This window comes from Vigna angularis, chromosome 6, assembly GCF_016808095.1.
Source record: "Vigna angularis cultivar LongXiaoDou No.4 chromosome 6, ASM1680809v1, whole genome shotgun sequence".
NCBI lineage: Eukaryota > Viridiplantae > Streptophyta > Magnoliopsida > Fabales > Fabaceae > Vigna > Vigna angularis.
The window spans coordinates 38,035,449-38,055,272 of record NC_068975.1 but is presented as its reverse complement, the minus strand read 5'-3'; the positions used below and the strand labels follow the sequence as shown (position 1 = coordinate 38,055,272).

The 19,824-nt window shown below is 37.0% G+C and overlaps 4 protein-coding genes across 9 annotated transcripts; 2 read left to right on the top strand and 2 right to left on the bottom strand.

Annotated features, from left to right (window-relative positions):
* Positions 1-1,159: 1,159 nt before the first annotated feature.
* LOC108341742 (mitogen-activated protein kinase kinase kinase NPK1) lies at positions 1,160-2,767 on the bottom strand. The gene has a single exon (XM_017579384.2). The coding sequence runs from the start codon at positions 2,379-2,381 to the stop codon at positions 1,332-1,334; it is 1,050 nt and encodes a 349-aa protein (XP_017434873.1). The 5' UTR covers positions 2,382-2,767; the 3' UTR covers positions 1,160-1,331.
* Positions 2,768-4,109: 1,342 nt separating this feature from the next.
* LOC108343174 (ABC transporter F family member 4) lies at positions 4,110-7,610 on the top strand. Of its 2 annotated transcripts, none has more exons than XM_017581279.2 (2): positions 4,110-4,269; positions 5,157-7,610. In XM_017581279.2, exon 2 carries the CDS (start codon positions 5,166-5,168, stop codon positions 7,344-7,346), a length of 2,181 nt encoding a protein of 726 aa, XP_017436768.1. In that variant the 5' UTR covers positions 4,110-4,269; positions 5,157-5,165; the 3' UTR covers positions 7,347-7,610. The 2 variants fall into 2 exon arrangements, with proteins under 2 accessions (XP_017436768.1, XP_052734937.1); XM_052878977.1 differs by having other exon boundaries at positions 4,150-4,277.
* A 2,707-nt stretch (positions 7,611-10,317) lies between these two features.
* Positions 10,318-19,804, bottom strand: LOC108343267 (uncharacterized). 3 transcript variants are annotated; one of them, XM_052878976.1, is made up of 2 exons: positions 19,666-19,804; positions 10,318-12,063 (listed from the first exon to the last, which is right to left on the bottom strand). In XM_052878976.1, the coding sequence occupies exon 2, from the start codon at positions 11,770-11,772 to the stop codon at positions 10,573-10,575; it is 1,200 nt and encodes a 399-aa protein (XP_052734936.1). In that variant the 5' UTR covers positions 11,773-12,063; positions 19,666-19,804; the 3' UTR covers positions 10,318-10,572. The 3 variants fall into 3 exon arrangements, with proteins under 3 accessions (XP_052734936.1, XP_017436929.1, XP_017436931.1); XM_017581440.2 differs by lacking the exon at positions 19,666-19,804 and adding an exon at positions 13,070-13,347; XM_017581442.2 differs by lacking the exon at positions 19,666-19,804 and adding an exon at positions 13,070-13,265 and having other exon boundaries at positions 10,318-11,987.
* Positions 13,569-18,910, top strand: LOC108342894 (probable serine/threonine-protein kinase At1g09600). 3 transcript variants are annotated; one of them, XM_017580789.2, is made up of 8 exons: positions 13,569-14,510; positions 14,595-14,879; positions 15,748-16,065; positions 16,471-16,698; positions 16,853-16,953; positions 17,406-17,520; positions 17,620-18,104; positions 18,406-18,910. In XM_017580789.2, exons 1-7 carry the CDS (start codon positions 14,082-14,084, stop codon positions 18,061-18,063), a joined length of 1,920 nt encoding a protein of 639 aa, XP_017436278.1. In that variant the 5' UTR covers positions 13,569-14,081; the 3' UTR covers positions 18,064-18,104; positions 18,406-18,910. The 3 variants fall into 3 exon arrangements, 2 of the variants coding, with proteins under 2 accessions (XP_017436278.1, XP_017436279.2); XR_008249864.1 differs by lacking the exon at positions 13,569-14,510 and having other exon boundaries at positions 14,592-14,879; positions 17,620-17,881; positions 17,980-18,104; XM_017580790.2 differs by lacking the exon at positions 13,569-14,510 and having other exon boundaries at positions 14,592-14,879; positions 17,409-17,520.
* Positions 19,805-19,824: the final 20 nt, after the last annotated feature.

The window sequence follows — 19,824 nt, the reverse complement described above, 5'->3', positions numbered from 1 at the left end:
ACCAATAAAAAAACATACACACATAAATATGAAACTACAGTGTCATTAAAAACTGTTCAATCCGTTTATAACTATATGTTATTATATAAACGTAATAAAATGTATCTTTTACAGTTGATTGTTTCTTTGTTTTTTTCTTTTCCCGTGTATACAAAAATAACTCATTTTTCTGTTTATTTATCTTTATCATCTTGTTTATGATGTATGGCATTTATTTCTCATATTGAAAAAGGAGTATTGAGATGAAAATATTCCACTGGTTAAATTATAAATTTATGTTGGTTGAATGTTATATGATTAATTATTTTTAATTTAGTCTTTATTTGTATAAATAAAATATTATAAAAACATAATATAAGAATAAATGATATAAAATAAATTTACCTTGATATATTAAAAACTTTTTTAATAATTTTTTGACAATAAATTATCTATCACTATTTTATTAATTTGCAAACGTAAAAACAGTGGTTGGAAAAAAGGAAAGTTGTTAAAAAAAGCTTTTTCCAAAATAAATATTCTTTTTCAATTCATGCCACTTTTTTTCTATGCTTTGTTTCCTCGTGTTTTTACATACCTCAACTACATATGTTCAGCCACGTTGAAGACTAAATAGAAACAATTTTATGTAAACTAATCACATTAAATCATGCGAATAAGATAATGTTGATGAGTCGTTGTTTTCGTTGGCACAATCAAGTAGCCATTGCTGTGGATTTTAAAGATCAAACTGGAGAACAACAATCCATGCAGCAAAATCTCCAAAATGTTCACGCTGCCACAATCCTGATTCCTTTTGCCTTTTCAAAGCTCCAAGAACATTATGCATGGTTTCCAATTGAAGATGGTTTTCTTGTGAGACACCACACCAAAGCTGAGGGAATTATAAGTTGTAGCTGCCATCAGTTCGAGTTCTCTGGTATTCTTTGTCAGCATTCTCTTAGAGTTCTTTCAACAGGAAATTGCTTTCAGATCCCAGATACCTTCAAAATATGAATTTACATGCAAGAGGTCTGCAGTATGTTCATTTTTTGAAAAAAGATGGCATTTTTAGAAGACTAGAAGTAGGACTGGGTTGATTAATCACAAAGAAATTTTGGTTTAATATCAAAAATGACATGCACCATGTAGGAACCTTACATTATTTATGCCACGAGAGATAGCTTTCATAAGAAATCTGTGGCTACGCAACAGTAAGCCATGGGTTACAAAAGTTATTTGAGAATGCAGAGGAAAAGCCATAGAAAGTTGAGATCCTATTCGTTTCCTACACAATGCTGTACATTTGAAATTGTCTATCTACATTAACAATTCTATATATGATCAATGTTTCAGCCTGATCTAACTGTAATCCAATTGCCCGATGAGCCCAAGGCACTGTCTTCTGCTTTACACACAGCTATTCCTTTGGAGTAATCAGTGTAAGATGCAAGTGTGTTTGTGAGAGAGAAATCATGTACATCACAAGAGTCCCTGAAATCGTGAACCTCCAAGACGCTTGCCGGAGAGGAAGCATGTTGTTTTTGTTGTTGATGTTGAGAAGGTGGTGTTGATGTAACAAAGGGATGAGAAAGTAACTGCTGAGGCGTAGACCTCTTACGGGGATCTCTCTGCAAGCACATGCTCAAGAAATCCAAACCCTCCTTGGAGAAATGGGGTGGAAACTGAGGAATAGCATCACCATGGGCAATCCAGAGCACATCACTGACGTGATTTGAAACCTGATGAGCCCAAGGAGGACTGCCAGTAGCCATCTCAATAACTGTGCATCCCAAGGACCATATATCTGCAGACAAATCAACAGACTCGTTCCTCAGCACTTCAGGAGCCATCCACAGAGGGGTCCCACCAAATGACTTTCCCAACTCATTTGCCCTTCTGGCACATCCAAAATCTGCCAGCTTCACGTTGCCATGTGGGTCCAAAAGCACGTTCTTGCACTTGAGATCGCAGTGTACAATACCATGAAGGTGAAGATGGTTCAGGCCGTGAAGAATTTCCCTGGTATACACACGAACCACCTCTTCATCCAATGACCCACCGAATTTGTGAGCCACGTCTGCCAAACTACCTCCTGACATATACTCCATAAAAACATTCACCTTGCCCTGCTCCTCCTCCTCTGTCCCTAAACATTGGACAATGTACGGTGAAGAATTAAATATTTTCAGGATTTTTACCTCTTCATCCAAAGCCTCACGTCCAGCCCTCGAATGTGATGATTTTACAACAAAAAGGGCACCCGTTGATTTGTTCATCGCCAAATGCACAGTGCCGAAAGATCCACATCCAACCAGTTTCCCCTTCACCCATTTATTGGGTTTAGGCCACGCCCACTGGTGAACGCCACGCATACCGTCTCTTCTTCTAGTTACCGCCATCGCCACCTTCTTCAAGTATTATTTACAAAAATTCAATCCAAAAACCTATGCACATGCACATTCCGTGGGCAGACGAAAAGTTAAAGCATGCAATGTATTATTATATGTTCTTCTTCACCCGGGAAGCATTGCTTCTTCTTTCTTTCAAGTGATTTCAAAGTTGTTGATAAGGTAGAGCGGTTTCCGAGAAATCGGAAAACCGCCCTCTAGAGGGAACCCCTTCCTTTGGTTGCAGTGAGTGAGAATGCTCAAAAAAATCAAAGCTTTGGAAGAAGTTGAATTTGCAGTTAAGGTTGTTGAATATACGACCAGGGACTCACGCCCGCACAGAGAAACCAAACCAATAAACTCTAACTTATAAAACCCACCGTTTTCGCCCGTTACCGGTTAACGGTTGGCTCTCCTTAATTTTTGCACCTCTGTCTGTTTGTTCGTTTCCATATGATGATAAAAAAAAAAGTAATATACAGATAACAATGTATTTTGTATTAACTTGCATTCTATCTTCTTACAAAGGACACCATAATACATAAATTCATTACAATTGTACCATTCAAATGGAGATGTTCCTATTTAGCAATTTCTCAAATTAAGAAAACAAGGATCTTTGACTTTCTCTCTTCATTTATCGCCACACATGGTTCAAGATTTCCACGTGTAATGTACAGTTGGTGTTGGATTTTGTATAATTTCGCTGTTGTAACCAAATTATGAACTTATATGAAATACTTACATTCTAAAGTCTTATAATGTTACTTCTAAAAATTATTTGAAATTGTTTCTTTCAGAAAATACATTTAAGTACAATATATCACTTTATTTTAATTAAACGATAAATATATCACAAAAACAGTAGATGCAAACATTAAGATTTTAAACTTTACAATCTACTGTATTTTTAATCCATTAAAATCAATTAAAATGTAGATGAATAAGAAAAAGGTTGCTACTTTTTATTTTTATTGGAATATTGTTTTCAAACACATTATAGTGCTAGGGGTTGCTTTGAGGTGGAGGGAGATTAGGAGGGTGATTTGGTATGAACACGGGGAGGTTGACAATTTAATTAATTAAGTGAAAATGTTTTGATAAAATCTTTCAAAAAAATTATTTAAAAAACACAAAAATCACATTTATCTGTTATTGTCGTATTTGCTACCTATAATGTGATAAATCCATTGTTGTTTTATAATCGAGTACCATATTATACAATTGAAAACGATACAAGAAAATATTTTAATAAAGTTAGAATAATTGCATTGAATCGAAATTTAACGAAATATACCATATATCTAATACGAAACCTATGAAAGTATCTTGATATTGAAAAAGAAAAACATATATCTTATACGAAAAGAAGTTATTATAAAAACTATATTTTTATCTTATCCACAGAAAGGTTTAGAAGAAAATACTAACTTAGCCCATATCTTATACTATATTTTGTCATATACTAGAATTGTCCATTGATATTAGAAGGGTCAAATTTGAAATATAAAAGATAGAAAATGGAATGAGAAAAATGTTTAAATTATAATTTTTGATAAATTGTTTAAAAAAGTTTTATTGGTAAAAGGTTTCTTAAAATTGTTCCTAAAAATTATTAAATGGTTGGATTATTTTGATTTTCTATTTCTTACAACAGTAAAAGGCACAGACAAAGATCCATTTACGTTTTTGTAAATTGTAAATATGATTTGATTAATACAATGAACTGTTTTCGAAGGCGGTGTTTAAAAGAAGGGGTGGTTTAACAAAGGGTATATAGTTGTAAAAGAAGATAAGAAGGGTGAAAGAAAACCGTAGGTTGGACTGAAACCCTAACTCCACTCGACTGTGCCCAACTTGATCGCCGCCGCCTCCGCCTCCGCCGCCGCCTCTGAATCAGGTTCGAAGGTTTTCCGATGCTTTCCGTATTCTGTCTTGTCCTTCTCCCTTCTCAGTTTCATCTATTCCTTCCATTTTTTTCGATTACAATTGTTTTGCCCATTTTACCACTTCCATCATTTACCGTTCTATTCTTCCGTGATCTGCTGCAATCTGCTGCACCGCCCTCCCCGTTTTCGTCTGACCCATCCTTTTTCCTTTATTTAATTTTCATTGGTTCAAGAAATCAAGATATTTAGATAGATAGATAGATTGGTGGTCACATCGGTGATCCCACTAATTATTTGATTGCATTTCTATTCGCCATCCTTGTTTCTTGTTTTCTTGCTACTTCTTTAGTGCTTTCCTGCACCTTTGTATATAATATATTGGATTTCTTTATTTATTCATGAAACCTTTATTTTTACATCAATTCTGTAATTTTAATTTTGCATGCCTTCAATTTAGCTTCCTTCTCCTCATTTCTACTCTTCAGATCACACCCCATGTAATGATTTTATCACTTCCTGGTTCCTTTATACTTTGACATCTGGTTGCCCAAAATAGATGTGTAGATATAGACAATTATTGCGTCTAATAGAACGAATTGTATTTAAAAAGATGAAACACGACGTGTCTAATTAACTCATGTTGCTCGTTAGAGAAATAGATTTAGAACTATCGATGGAATATCTTGTAATCTGTATTCAAGAAAGTACTCGTTACAGAAATAGATTGAAATATGACATTTTAAATTTTATGTGCAGAGCCTATATTAAGGTCATTTTAACATATATGTTCGCATTTACTATTGACTAGCTCAGTTAACAGTTTTTATTTGGGAAAGGGCATAGCAGTAACGATGTATGGTTAGTTGACTTAAATTAAGATGTTTTCTGCTTGTTTCAGTCTTCTACAATGGGAAGGAAAAAGCCAGAGGATGCTGGCCCATCTGCGAAGACCAAGACAACTAAAGATGCTCCCAAGAAGGAAAAATTTTCTGTCTCTGCTATGCTGGCCAGTATGGATGAAAAGCCTGACAAACCCAAAAAGGTCTCTTCTACCTCCAGTAAGCCGAAGCCAAAATCTGCTCCAAAAGCTTCTGCATACACCGATGGTATTGATCTTCCGCCTTCTGATGATGAAGATGATGATCTCCTAGAACAGGAGGAGGAGAAAAATAATGCATCCAAACGTGGAAGTCAGCAACAAAGGCCTGATTTAAAGCCACTTGATGTGCCTATTGCTGATAAAGAGTTGAAAAAGCGTGAAAAGAAGGATCTTTTAGCAGCACATGCTGCTGAGCAGGCAAAGAGGGAGGCTCTTAAGGATGATCATGATGCATTCACTGTGGTCATTGGAAGCCGAGCTTCGGTGCTTGAAGGAGACGATGATGCTGACGCTAATGTGAAAGATATAACAATAGAAAATTTCTCTGTTTCTGCTCGTGGTAAAGAACTTTTGAAGAATGCATCAGTGAAGATATCTCATGGAAAGAGGTATGGTTTGGTTGGACCCAATGGAAAGGGCAAGTCCACACTGCTGAAACTTCTTGCCTGGAGGAAGATACCAGTACCTAAGAATATTGATGTCCTTCTGGTTGAGCAGGAGGTAGTTGGTGATGACAAGACAGCTCTTGAAGCCGTTGTTTCAGCTAATGAAGAACTAGTTAAAATTCGGCAAGAGGTTACCTCTCTTCAGAATGCAGCTTCTGCTGAAGAAAGTGTTGACAAAGATGATGATGTAGAAGATGATACAGGAGAAAAGCTAGCAGAGCTATATGAAAAATTGCAGTTGATGGGATCTGATGCTGCTGAAGCTCAGGCATCAAAGATATTAGCCGGTTTAGGTTTTACAAAGAATATGCAAGGCCGCCCTACAAAATCCTTCAGTGGTGGCTGGAGAATGAGAATTTCTTTAGCTCGAGCACTTTTTGTACAACCAACGCTATTATTACTTGATGAACCCACGAATCATCTCGACCTGAGGGCTGTTCTCTGGTTGGAAGAGTATTTGTGCCGTTGGAAGAAAACTTTGGTAGTTGTCTCACATGATAGAGATTTTCTCAATACAGTATGTACTGAGATTATTCATCTCCATGATTTGAAACTTCATTTCTATCGTGGCAATTTTGATGATTTTGAGAGTGGATATGAACAGCGTCGTAAAGAGATGAATAAGAAGTATGAGATTTATGACAAGCAGTTGAAAGCAGCTAAAAGGAGTGGAAACCGAGCCCAGCAAGAAAAGGTTAAGGATCGAGCTAAGTTTGCAGCAGCTAAGGAAGCATCTAAAAGCAAAGGCAAGGGCAAGGTTGATGAGGATGATGCCCCATCGGAGGTTCCACAGAAGTGGAGGGATTACAGTGTGGAATTCCACTTTCCTGAACCCACTGAGCTTACACCCCCACTTTTACAGCTCATTGAGGTCAGCTTTAGCTACCCAAACCGAGAGGATTTTAGGCTATCAAATGTTGATGTTGGCATTGATATGGGGACTCGTGTTGCCATTGTTGGGCCTAATGGAGCTGGAAAATCCACGTTGTTGAATCTTCTAGCTGGTGATTTGGTTGCTTCTGAGGGTGAAGTACGAAGAAGTCAGAAGTTGAGGATAGGAAGATACTCCCAACACTTTGTGGACCTTCTAACAATGGATGAAACAGCTGTGCAGTATCTTCTGCGTCTCCATCCCGATCAGGAGGGACTTAGCAAGCAGGAGGCTGTTCGTGCAAAACTTGGTAAGTTTGGGTTACCAAGTCATAACCATCTTACTCCTATTGCCAAACTATCAGGAGGGCAGAAAGCTCGAGTTGTCTTCACTTCTATTTCCATGTCAAAACCACACATTTTATTGTTAGATGAACCAACCAATCATCTGGACATGCAAAGTATTGATGCATTGGCAGATGCACTGGATGAATTCACTGGTGGAGTTGTTCTTGTCAGTCATGATTCAAGATTGATATCACGTGTGTGTGATGATGAAGAAAGGAGTCAAATTTGGGTTGTCGAGGATGGGACTGTCAAAACTTTCCCCGGAACATTTGAGGATTACAAGGAGGATTTGATGAGAGAGATTAAAGCTGAAGTTGATGACTGAACTTGCTTATTATTAAAACAGTTTATTTTTATGACCCCATATTTTTATATTGTCTTCCTATATTTTTCTGATAAAGACGACGTTCCTCCTGCTGAGGCCGGATTTTGTCTCCCTTTTCATGTATTTAGCAACTGAGTGTAATTTTAGGTTGAATGCTATTAATGATGTTGGTGAAACTCGTGGGTCTTGGGTTACAAAAGTTCATGATATAGCGACGTGTAATTCAATCTGTTATGACTAAATAAACATTCATTGTTTTCAAAATTTTCCTGTTATCTTTAATGGTTCGATATTTTGAGGTGCAATACGTATCAACCGGCGGACATTAATATAACCCACAAGGAAGCAAAAATATAAACCGAGGCTCGGTGATCTTCAACTTAATCAAACGTAACCACTTATATGCTGAAAGAAATAAAACTCTGAGGAGTGATACCAATTTTAAGGCAGGTTGCACTCTTATACCCAACAAATCATTTTATATTCTACTTACATTAGTGGAAAGGAAAAACTGTAATTTCTAGAGTTTGTATTGAGAAAGATATGTAAGTTTATTTTTTAGTTTTTTGGAAATGGAAGGTGGGATTAGACATAAGGGTTTGGACATGTAGGGTTTTTTTATTGATTCAAGTTGAATTATGTAATTAATTAGTAATTTAATTTGCAAATCAATGTTGTAGGTGAGGAAATCTAATAGCAGATGATTTGGTTCTATATGGAGGATCATTGGTTTGGGATTGTGCAGTGAGTCGTCTTCACAATTAGCATCAAAAGTTTGTGAATGTTGAGAATGATTTTTGTTATTAAAGGCATAGGTTTTATTTTGGAGACGTAGAAATTGAACGGTGAGTAAAAGAATGCATTGGTTTTATTGATGGTTTCTATTTTTTATTACAAACTAATTACATTGTAACTACTTTTATATGAAATAAATATCCAACTAAGATTTTGAATGTCTCCAATACCGGTCAATAATAATGTCATAAATCACCTCAACATTTCTTTGCTTCGTTTTCAACAACAAAAAGCTAGTTGAAAGTATTGGTTAGTAGAATTTCTACCATTACAACTAATAATTTATCACCACAGAATGTCTTTAGATGACAACTCTCAACCCAAATGAAGGACATGCAACCAGTCAATAATTCCTCCTTACAAACCTCTAAACACATGTAAAAACACTCTTGGTGTCAAAGTTGATTGGGATTGATCACCTTAATCTTAAATGTTCCAACCTTAACTCTAAGAAATTAAGAAACATAGTCATATAGACAAGCATATTGACGTTGTCCATCTTCCACCATACAGTCCATTGCAAGTTCCTTTGTTTTGCCAATCCTCTAAGGTATTATGCCAACATTGTATAAATTTGTCAATTAATATTTGTGTAATTCAGTCTACACTTACATATTTGTTACCAAATACCTTTTAATTTTTATGACGGCCAACAAGTGTCTTAATCCTAAACGTATGACTGTCTTCAACCTTGTTTACCATTATTAAAAAATCACACTTTCTTTTACAGACAGTTATTATCCTCTTCTGATTGTTCTTCACAAATTTAACTGTTTTACCATTTAGAACACTATGCTCCATTAGTGTATGTATAAAATCATTTAAAGTGGCCTTTTACAATCTTTATAAAATTTCCTAAATCCAATTCAAAAACTCTAATTTTAGCAATTACATTACTGTTTCAACTAATTTATTTTTCACATGTTAATTTTAACTGTACAGATGTCTTAAACAAGTTGGAGACTTGTCATAAAAAAAAATACTAACAACTTGATCTGGAGGACTAAATCCATTAGTTTCAAAAAGAGAAGGACCTAGGTAAAATAAAGTTTGAAAAGAAAACTAAAACAAAAAAAAGTTTAATAATTTAATGACTAAAATTAAACCTAGTAACCGAATCCTTTAAATAGGGAAATTTTTATGTAACTAAGAAAAAAAAGGTGTTCTGTAAAGGATCATTACTAGGAACTAGGGAAGGGAATGGAAAGATGGCACATCTGAGGGTGAGGAGAATGAGATTCGGCGCGTGAGTGTAAGGAGCATAGGCTATTTAATCGTCAAATCTCTCGTCGACTTTTGAAACTTTCTCGTAGTTGTCAGACTCGGCCATGACCCTAGTTAAACCATTCTTCATTACACTCTATTTTTCTTCTCACACTTAGATTTGTCCATTATATTCAATATAATATAATCAAGTCAAGCCTTAGGCTGCTTTCAAAGTTCCCCGTTACGCTCGTCTTCTTAGAATCATATTCTTCTCTTATATTGCATTAAGATTTTAAGCTTCATTGCTCTTATTCGTAATTATTCTTGTCCAATTAGTATTATACAACATTCAAAACAATAGTTCATCTCATAACCTTAGGTTGCACAAAGCTTCTTAATTTCCAAAAATACTTCCTTCGCCTAATTTCTAAAGCACAATTAGTTCTATACATCAGGCAAAACAATTCACATACATAAATAATCAAATATGTACACGCTAGATCCAACACCACACTGTAGTTTGATTTGTCTCCTGCTAATGTTGGAGGCTAAGGTGGATTCGAGTGCAATGTTGACTAGTGTGTTTGTCTGGTTTGTCTCCTGCCAATCACGTATTTCAGTCCCTCCACTGAAACCAAACCTCTAACTTGTGGTGTAGTCCCCTCTCTAAGTTATATAAACTATTAATTACAGTTATTAAAGTTTTAGAATGGAAGTTAATAAAAAATTAAATCTAACCAATTAAGCATTCACCTTGGTAAGACTATTTTTCAAGCAAAGAGAGACATTATTACATTTCTTAGAAGCTTTCAGTGGACTTGGCTGCCATGCAACAGGCAAAACAAAGTAATCTGACCCCAAATAACCTCGTAATACAGAGATACTTGATCCAAAGATCAAACACAGTCCAAATCCAATACTATCGTTGAAAGGTAGTGACCAATCAGATCAAACATCTTAACCCAATGACTTCACCCAAAAGTATTCCAACATTTCAAGTACAAAATTAGAAACAAGTAAAACGTTGTCGAGATGGTACAGAAGCGTAAAAAGAGTACTCACAATAAATTCCAGGGCAAAAACATTATAACTAGAATTAGCAAACATAACAAATTAAAAAAAAAAGAAACAAAAAAGACGCCTTATTGATGCTAAATCCTTTACAATCAGTTTTCCCTTTTCCACAAAATTGATATCGATCCAATATTCAGTTTTCAGCCTGCCTCTATGGTCCAATATGTTGCGTTGGGGATCGCATTGGCCAACCTAGGAGAGGAGGTGATCCTGGAGGGGTTGCACTGCGGCTGGGAGAGAAGAGGCTAAGTTCAACAAATGTTCCTGTTGATGTAACACCCTTTTCTAATGTCCGAAATGAAATCGATCCTCGTTTTGTTGATGCATCAGAGTATCTACCAGGACTAGACCGAACATTTTCTTCAACATTTCCTTCCAGATGACTCTGGCCAGCAATGAAAGACACAGTATCATTATGATCATCATTTCGCCTCCTAGCTTCCATGTCTTGCAGATTTCCCAAAGCTAAGCTATCTGCCACTGGACGGTAAACAAGTGTGTACATGCACAAGCCAGCGCAACATACCAGTGCAAGAAAAGCCAAGAAAACAAAGGCTTCAAACATAAAATGCTCAGGTCCGGATAAAACAGATAAACCAAGAAAAAGAACCCTTAATGGAAGGAAACATGAAACTGAGAATAGCAATATGTAAACCCTCTTCTGCAGACCCTTGTTAATAACTAGTTTCAAAATCCGACTACCAAGCCAAAAAAGGTAGGAAGTCAGGACAATGGCATAAAGGCCAAGGAGAATAGTGCTGAATAAAGGGTAAGTACAGAAGGCAGTATCATTCTCCCCGGTCATTGAAGAGGCAGCCGCTGCACTTGAAAAATAATGAGGCAACTTTTTTCCAGAACCACTATTCTTGTCTAACCGAGGTCCAACCAAAATAACAAAAAGCTGAAGAACAAACATTGGGAGGCAGTAAAGAAGAACATATCCCGATGTTTTCACATTCCATTTTTTGCTCATAATTCCAGTCTCCAAATCCTGTAAAGGTGCCCGAAGGAGAAATACAAGTGTGAGGAATAGGCACGGTTCTGCAAATCCCAAATTTGATACAATGTAACACTTGCAGACAGTGTCCGGCCATTTTAAGTGAAAGGTACTCCTTAACAAAGTAAGTCGAATAATTTCACCAATACCCCACCAGATTGAAAATAGGATTATTGTGATTCTGATGATCCAAGGACCACTAAAATAAGTGAGCTGAAGCAGACCTTGACTATGAATACGAGAGCGGAAGTAAAATGAGTAAGCAATGCACATCAACCCAAGAAGAATTAAGATGGCTACTAAACAAATCGTCACCAGACCGAATGCCTCGGTAGCTATTCTCGACAGGGGCATTACCCGATGTACAGATTCCACGCATGCTCTCTGACAGCATGGATACAGGAAATCCTCTGGTGGTTGTGCCTTCTTTCCAGAACTAAAGTATATATCAATGAGTTCCTAATAAAAGAATAAGATGATTGAACTCGATCCAGATATGCATAATCACTCAAGATAGATAGCTCCACAACATCCCAGATCAATCACGCAGCACCCCCTCCATACGCTCACTGTAGATACAAGATTATGGGTAATACATCAACCCCTGAACATATAGCTTTAAGGCTGATTATCCAATTCAAGCACCTAAAGTTGATAATAAATTAGTTAGAAGAAGAAACAAAGAAAGTTGAACACTCGAATGCAAAACCAAGACAACTTTGGTTAAAATGATCACATTTCAGAACGTCAGATATTCGAACCAAACACATGGGGAAAATCATTTCAATCTTCAGGGAGTTTAGCATATATCATCAAATTGCCGGGGTGCAAAAAATAGGCCAAGGAAAAATAATTTATACAGGCTAACAATAACATCTACGTGAGATTACACACTACATTCCTAAATTGATAACAAGGTTTATAAATAAAAGTCGTAGAGTGGGTTTGGCAGGCAATGTCAACGGTGTGACCTCAATTGTGGCCACATTCATTAACTATTTTTCGCAGTATCAATAAACCCAGGAAGCGGCACCAACAAATGCAATTCAAAAGATATATAAATAATCACAGAAAAAATATTAGTACATTAACTAATTTAATAATCACATAAGATCATAGGCCAGCGACTGGTTTTCAGCAGAGCAAACAGACAAAAAAAAAGAAATTTGGAACAGAGGGGGAGTAGTGTGGAGACTGTAACCGGGAGTTGTCTTCGGCAACAGAAACATTAAGTTGAAAGCAGTAGAAAGTGTTGATTGCAATTAGAAGCAAAAAGAGGTGTGATAGCAGACGAAAGATATGGCGTTGAGGAGCATGAGAGGGTGTTTTGATTGAAAGCGATAGCAATAATAAATGAAGAGTGAGTGTAGTGAAGAAAAATAAGAGAGTTGGTGTGGGGAGAGCAGGTATTTAGGATTGTTAAGGCACATTAACTAGAAAAGCTAAGGGTTGAGGCAGGGAAAGACGGAGGAAAATGTGAAGTAAAGTTAGGTTTGTTGGGTATTTGAAGAAGGAAAGAGAGGAAGGGGGAAGATGAAATCGAAATTGAAATTGAAATCGATTGGGAGAGGAAAAGAAGAAAGGAAAAACGGAAGCAGAAAAAGAAAGGAGAGATTGCAGAGAGTAGAGGAAGAGAAGAGAGAGAGCTTACAGCGGAAGGGACGGTTGATCCGGTGAAGAGGAGCGAGGAAGCGGAGAGGCGAAGAAGGGGATCAGCTAACCCTAATTGCAACGGATGCGAAGGTGAATTTGGGAGAGAGAGAGAGGAACAGGAGAAGGCGAGGGAGTTAGAGAAGAGAGGGGAATTGGTGAGTGGGACTTTGTTGGTGACAGCCTGTCTCCAGCTGTGTCCTCCGAACCTTCCGCTTCGTGGATAAAACCACTTGCTTCGACTTTCTTCCTAACCGACGTGTCTTCCTCCTTTTTCACATCCTTTTCACACTCCAACATCCTTTATTGTTTGTTCTCAAAAATATATTTAATTTAATTTAATATTAATAGGACAAGCTTTCTATTTTTACTTTAAAAATATTAAAAAATATATATTTGTCAACGTTTTCTCGTTATATATTTGAATTTGAATAGTAATAGTAATAGAAAAAGGAAGTAAAAATAGCTATTTAAATTTATTTATATATTTAGGGGTGGGTGAGTGAAAAATGAAATATAATTGAAAGGTGACAGGCGTGGGTATGGGAGTGTGCATGGGAGGGAAAGGGATTTGGCGTAATTGAGAGACATTGTTAGAGATGTTGGATTGGAGATCCTAGGCGTCCAATGTTGCTCTAACCGCTCATCTCCTTTCAATTTCATGTATGCTATGTTTTTGTGTTTTCCGGTCAATGACACAGCATCTGCATGTCGTTGTTGCTTGAACCACGCAATTGCATTGCCCTCTGTTTCTGTTTCCGTTCAATTGTAACCCACATTACAAGTTTCTCAGCGCCTCTGCAGATCCCGTTTTCTCTCTTTCCACAGCATCTCCTATCCCTTTTTCATCCGCATTTCGCTTCGCAATTTCTGTTTTTTTTCCTTTCATTTCATTTGGTTGGGGAATCTGGGCAGGGCCACGTTGGGTCTCTTCTTCAATCTAATACGGTAGAATACAACAGAAAGAAAAAGAACATTCTCATTGGCATTGTTGGAAATTGGCGGCGGGTGTTATGGGTTGCATATGCTCCAAAGCAAAATCATCATCATCACACCAATACGTTTCTCAAAACCATACCGAAGGTTTGAAGGCCACTCCATCCCCCAACACCAACACTTTCGGGGACACCACTTCCCTCATATCCAATGTAAATCAATATTCCTATTCAAGTTCAAATGCAACTCAAGAAAAAGCATCTACCCCAATTTTCTCGGATCAAATTCAACAGAAAGGGGACAAGAAAGCCAATGGTAATGGGGTGCGATCAACGACACAAACACAACTACAACAACCTAAGATGTCTAGGTTGTATAGTATAACCAGAGGGGAAAGAGGAGTACAGGTTCTCGCTGGGTGGCCCTCTTGGCTCTCTGCAGTTGCTGGTGAAGCCATTAGTGGCTGGATACCTCGTAGGGCTGATTCCTTTGAGAAGTTGGATAAGGCAATTCCTATTGTTATTCATTGCTTTCTCTTTCCATCCTTATTTAATGTCACTTACCAAACAAACTTACCTGTCATGTTGCAGATTGGCCAAGGAACTTACAGCAGTGTTTATAAAGCTCGTGATCTTGAAACAAATAAAATTGTTGCACTGAAGAAGGTTCGATTTACTAATATGGATCCAGAAAGCGTTCGTTTTATGTCAAGGGAGGTTATTGTGCTGCGGAGGCTTGATCATCCCAATGTCATGAAGCTTGAGGGCATGATTGCCTCACGGGTCTCTGGTAGCTTGTACCATATCTTTGAATATATGGAGCACGATCTTGCAGGACTTGCAGCAAGACCTGACATCAAGTTTTCCGAAGCACAGGTACCTTCTAATTATGCATAACAGAGTCTTAAAGATAACAGCCTTTCTCTCATTTACAACTGTAAATTTTTCTTGGAAGCATTTAAAATTCACTTGATGTCATTTTTCTGTATTTAAACTGGCACAGTGAACCATATTATTTTCAGAGTGAACCTTGTGAGATCTAGAAAGTGTCTATCATTTATATAATTAATAGAAGCATGACACAAGCTTTGAAGCAATGGATTAAATATCTGTTTAAAACAAAAATCACTTTTACTACTACTACTACTATTATTATTATTATTATTATTATTGAATTTGACGAGTCAAAAACATTGTATATCTACGGGAGTCCTAGTGCTATTTATTGTAAAGGGTTTGACCGGGATAACAACGACATTTATAAGTTTTTTGATTTGAGTATCTCACCGTCTTGCAAAAATCCCTAGTGGCTCTAGAGCTGCAAAGATCTGACTAATTGCTTTTGCATTTCTTAGACCTAATTAACCTAAATAGACAAGAAATCTGTTTAAAGCAAAGAAGAACGCTAAACAGTTAGGCACTGGTTATAAAATCAAAAGTAGAAAACATTAATATTTAAGTGTAACATCTTAGTTACCAACACAACCACACCATGGATTCCGATAAAATCTTTGATTTATTGATTCCTTTGCGAGCATCCTTTGAGCACTTGGTAGCCGGTGTGCAGGACCCCGAAGCAAAACCCGAAACCAACAATAATCTTTTACTAAAAGCCCATGTATTCTTTGCATTCAACTCTATTCACAACTTAAAGTTCCGTGTCAGACTTCTTCTCTTATTTTCTTTTCTCATTAATGGACCTCGGCTTCTTGTTTACGGGTGAATATTTTATGTCATATTACAGATCAAGTGTTACATGCAACAGCTTCTTCGTGGTCTAGAGCATTGCCACAGTCGTGGTGTCATGCATCGTGACATAAAAGGTTCAAATCTTCTGCTTGACAGTAATGGCAGACTGAGGATTGCTGATTTTGGGCTAGCAACTTTGCTTCAGTCATCTCAGGGGCTGCCTTTAACAAGTCGGGTAGTGACCTTGTGGTACAGGCCACCTGAACTTTTACTTGGAGCTACAGATTATGGAACTACTGTGGATTTGTGGAGTGCTGGATGTATTCTTGCAGAGTTGTTTGTTGGGAAGCCTATACTGTCTGGACGAACAGAGGTAGTATTCCTCTTTTGTCTTGGCTATGTGCAATTTTTTTGTCAGACATACTCAAGCCTTTGCATGTGATACCTTTATCATCAAAGCTTGATGATATAAGTCTTAAACTAATAGGTTCTCTTCTGTTACCTGTGCATATTTGCATCGGAGGATAGAAAGTTGTACATTTATAAAGTGATGTAAAGTAGAGGAAGAAATCAAATAAGCATCACATTTGTAATCTAACTTCAACATGTTAGTTTTATAGCCATTTGAGTTATACCTGCAATCAATTTATTGATGAGAAATGGTATTTACGAATTAGGATATAAGATTTTTGACGGTGTCATTTGAAATACTTAATTGTTTTGTTACAACTTTCCATGGTTTAATTGGGAACTAAGATCTGGTAATATGTCATTCTAGGTGGAGCAACTACATAAAATCTTCAAACTGTGTGGATCTCCTTCTGAAGAATACTGGAAGAAGTCAAAGTTGCCGCATGCAACAATTTTTAAACCTCAGCATCCTTACATACGTGTTGTTTCTCAGACATTCAAGGATTTTCCTTCATCTACACTGAGCCTCTTGGAGGTCCTTCTAGCTGTTGAATCGGATGATCGGGGAACTGCATCTTCAGCACTTCGGCATGAGGTAAATATTAGTTTTTTTACGAGTGCAGTTCACACTACAAACTGTCTTTGAACAGAATGCACGTGTTACACATCCTAGAATTTTTTGAGCTGGGACCTCAGAAGATTTCTTTCCCATCCTCTTTTACATAGCGACTGACATTTTCCATGCTTAGTTCTTCACAACAATGCCACTTCCTTGTGATCCATCATCTTTGCCAAAGTACCCACCGAGTAAGGAGTTTGATGCGAAACTTCGCGAAGAGGAAGCTAAAAGGTATTCCTTCTTTGAGGATTTTATATTAGAGGATAATTTAGATTAAATTAGTTATCCGAAAATTTGACTATTAGCGGCGGTTTCACCTTCTAAGCCTACTTTTTTTTAGTCAATTCTAATGTGATTTTGTCATATCTGATTTTTTTGCATTACCTGTAGCAATAGGACATTTTTCGCACACCTTTCTAGTGTGTGCTTTAATGATTATTTGCTTTCTCTATGGATGTCTCAAGCAATAATAGAAACGTTTTGCACTTCTTTTCTCTTTTTTTCCTTTCCTTTGTGTTCTCTCAGGATATTCATTTCCAGAGCCTCTGACTAGTGCAGAAGTATTTGAGTGTTATTTTGGTTGTTTTTCTTCTTCTTTTTGAGACATGACGTTGGTTTGATTTGCTTCATTGTCCTTATTGATTCCATGTGTTTCTCCTGACATCCATTTGTCTATTATTAAGCAGGCGAAGAGCACCAAATAAAGGACATGAATATGAATCACTAGGGAATAATTTTAGAGAGTCTACAGCTGTGCCAGTACCTGGTACTAATGCTGAGTTTCAGGCCACTATAGGGGTACGTTATATCATAAACAAAGTGTTAACGGACCTTCTTTTCATTTGAGTTATTTGGGTTTGCCTGACACACCTTTTTCCATGTGATTTTTGACTCCAGAAACCAGGACTGTGTAATGTTAAGCACGTCTCTGAGAAGTACAATTACGAAAAGGATGACGGTTATGGCTTCTCTCGCGAACCTGTAAAGGCAACGTCAACAACACACAATGTATTTTCTCATTCTGGCCAGTCAATGCATCCAAGTGTTTATGGATCCTCACGCACTATGAATTTGAAAGAGGAAAATGTCCTCATATGCCCTGATCATGACTTTATATCAAGAAAGTCTGAGTTGAGCAAACATACTTCGTATTGGCAAGGTAGTGCCGCAAAATTGTCAAGATTTTCTAATTCAATTGCAGCTCGAGGTGATTCACTTCTTGAAATGAGTGGTGGTGACTTTAGTGTGAATTCGCAGTTGCCAGAAGATCAATTTGGCACGAGATATAGCCATAAAGCAGATGGTGAGTCCAACCAATTGTTGGATGGACTCAAATCTTAACAGAAGAAGGACTTTCTCCCCAAGGGAAGTACCGTGCCAAGGTAAATATGTGAAATTGCTCAATTATTTTGAAGCGAGCATTCCTTGTCCCTTTCAGAGAATATGGGAAAGGAATAGTTTGTTGAGTATGAAGACTGGTTTGCTAACTTGTCTTGATATCAATATTTTCTTGCAACGAGGCGAATGTTAATAACCCAGGGATAATAATATATAAATATATCTGTACTCGTAATTAGTACAATACTGGAACCTGAATGAAACTTTCAGGAGATGGTTGTTAGTATTTATGTTCAATGAATGTAAAGCTATCAAATAATTACTTGCTTTTATTTATGATTACAGGGCCTTGCTAACTAAAATGCCCGCATGCATCATTCTGGACCGTTTGCTGGCTTCCAGGGGATATAGTCTTGAAGGAATACTGAAGGAAAACTGAAGGAAAACGAAAGGCAAACTAAACATGCTGTCCGGAAAGCTCGTTTGAGAAATCAAAAAGTGACTGACTTTCAAGAGGGTTCTGATGCAGTTAACATGGTATGAGAACACTGGAACGCAGGGTTGTGGCTATCATAATGCCAAGATAAAATAGTTGTTATGAAAGTTATTCAATTCTTGTTGCCGATAGATGACTAGTGCTCTCACTTCTTCACTTTCAGATGTTTATAATTACCATGGAAGGCCTTGTACAGTGTTCTAACCAACAAACTTAATGTTTCAGGAAGGTGGATAGTTTATAAGAGCCAGTAAAATCCATGCCGATAGAGTGTAAAATAATTGTATAAAACACAAGTTGTTTCATTGCCTGATCTCGAAGTCATTTCCGTGGCATTGTACATTTGAAACTGATTTTGCCCGATTACATTCTATTGATTTAATGCATAGGTTAATGGGTTATTCAAGTTACAAGTATGTTCAAAGCTAGAAGAAGGCATTGGCATAGGAAACTAGAAAGGCTGAAGAAAGTCCTGCATTTCAAAACATCGAATTCTCATTAACGTGGTTATGCAAGTGAAGTAATACCAAGACAGAAGATTTACTATTAACATTCATGTGATACCTTCACTTCTGGGATAATTTACTAGATCGATTAACCTTTGCAATCAATTCTAAACTTAGGTGGGTGTGTACATGCAAGTGGCAAGTTAATTAAAACATGCAATCTCAAGACTTGGAGCTTTGGAATATAGAAGAAATTTGGAATTTCTAACGAACAGTGGACACTGTATGATTATTAACTAAACATATATAATGGCTGGCTATATTTTCTTCCCACTCTAACGTAAGCTTTAAGTCCACTTCCTTTGGTTTGATCTCAAATTCATTTATAAATAGAAGAAAAGAGGAAATCATGTTTCAAAGTACTTTCTAAGCTGTATTGTTTGTGTTGCTCTAGAGGATTTTGGTCAAGCAAAACCTTAAAATACGTTCAGAAAAGTTTTTTCCCTTCAAGGAATAAAGATAAGAAGGTGGGTTATGGACTAAACTTGTTTGTTATGATTGATTTGATGTTCACAAAGAAGACACGAGTGAGTGGGTGAGTGAGTAGAAAGAGATTGAAGATTAAGATGTTGACTGAAATATAGGTATAGAAAGAAATTCTACCAAATTTGAAGATGCAACAACTGCAGTTTGCTTGATTCACAATTCTGGGAGGTGTATTGTCTATATCAAATACGGATCCATCCAGTGGCAGTGCATGGGAGTTCCCTTGGCGTCAAAGCATCAAACGTCAGGCCTAGCCAGCTAACTTCAAACCAAATA

Excerpts from the sequence above, each read along its gene's own strand:
- LOC108341742 (XM_017579384.2), bottom strand. The coding sequence starts at position 2,381 with ATGGCGGTAACTAGAAGAAGAGACGGTATGCGTGGCGTTCACCAGTGG.
- LOC108343174 (XM_017581279.2), top strand. The coding sequence starts at position 5,166 with ATGGGAAGGAAAAAGCCAGAGGATGCTGGCCCATCTGCGAAGACCAAG.
- LOC108343267 (XM_052878976.1), bottom strand. The coding sequence starts at position 11,772 with ATGCCCCTGTCGAGAATAGCTACCGAGGCATTCGGTCTGGTGACGATT.
- LOC108342894 (XM_017580789.2), top strand. The coding sequence starts at position 14,082 with ATGGGTTGCATATGCTCCAAAGCAAAATCATCATCATCACACCAATAC. Across the intron at positions 14,880-15,747 it reads TCAAGTTTTCCGAAGCACAG|ATCAAGTGTTACATGCAACA; the intron begins GTACCTTCTAAT and ends GTCATATTACAG. Across the intron at positions 17,521-17,619 it reads AGTTTCAGGCCACTATAGGG|AAACCAGGACTGTGTAATGT; the intron begins GTACGTTATATC and ends TTTTGACTCCAG.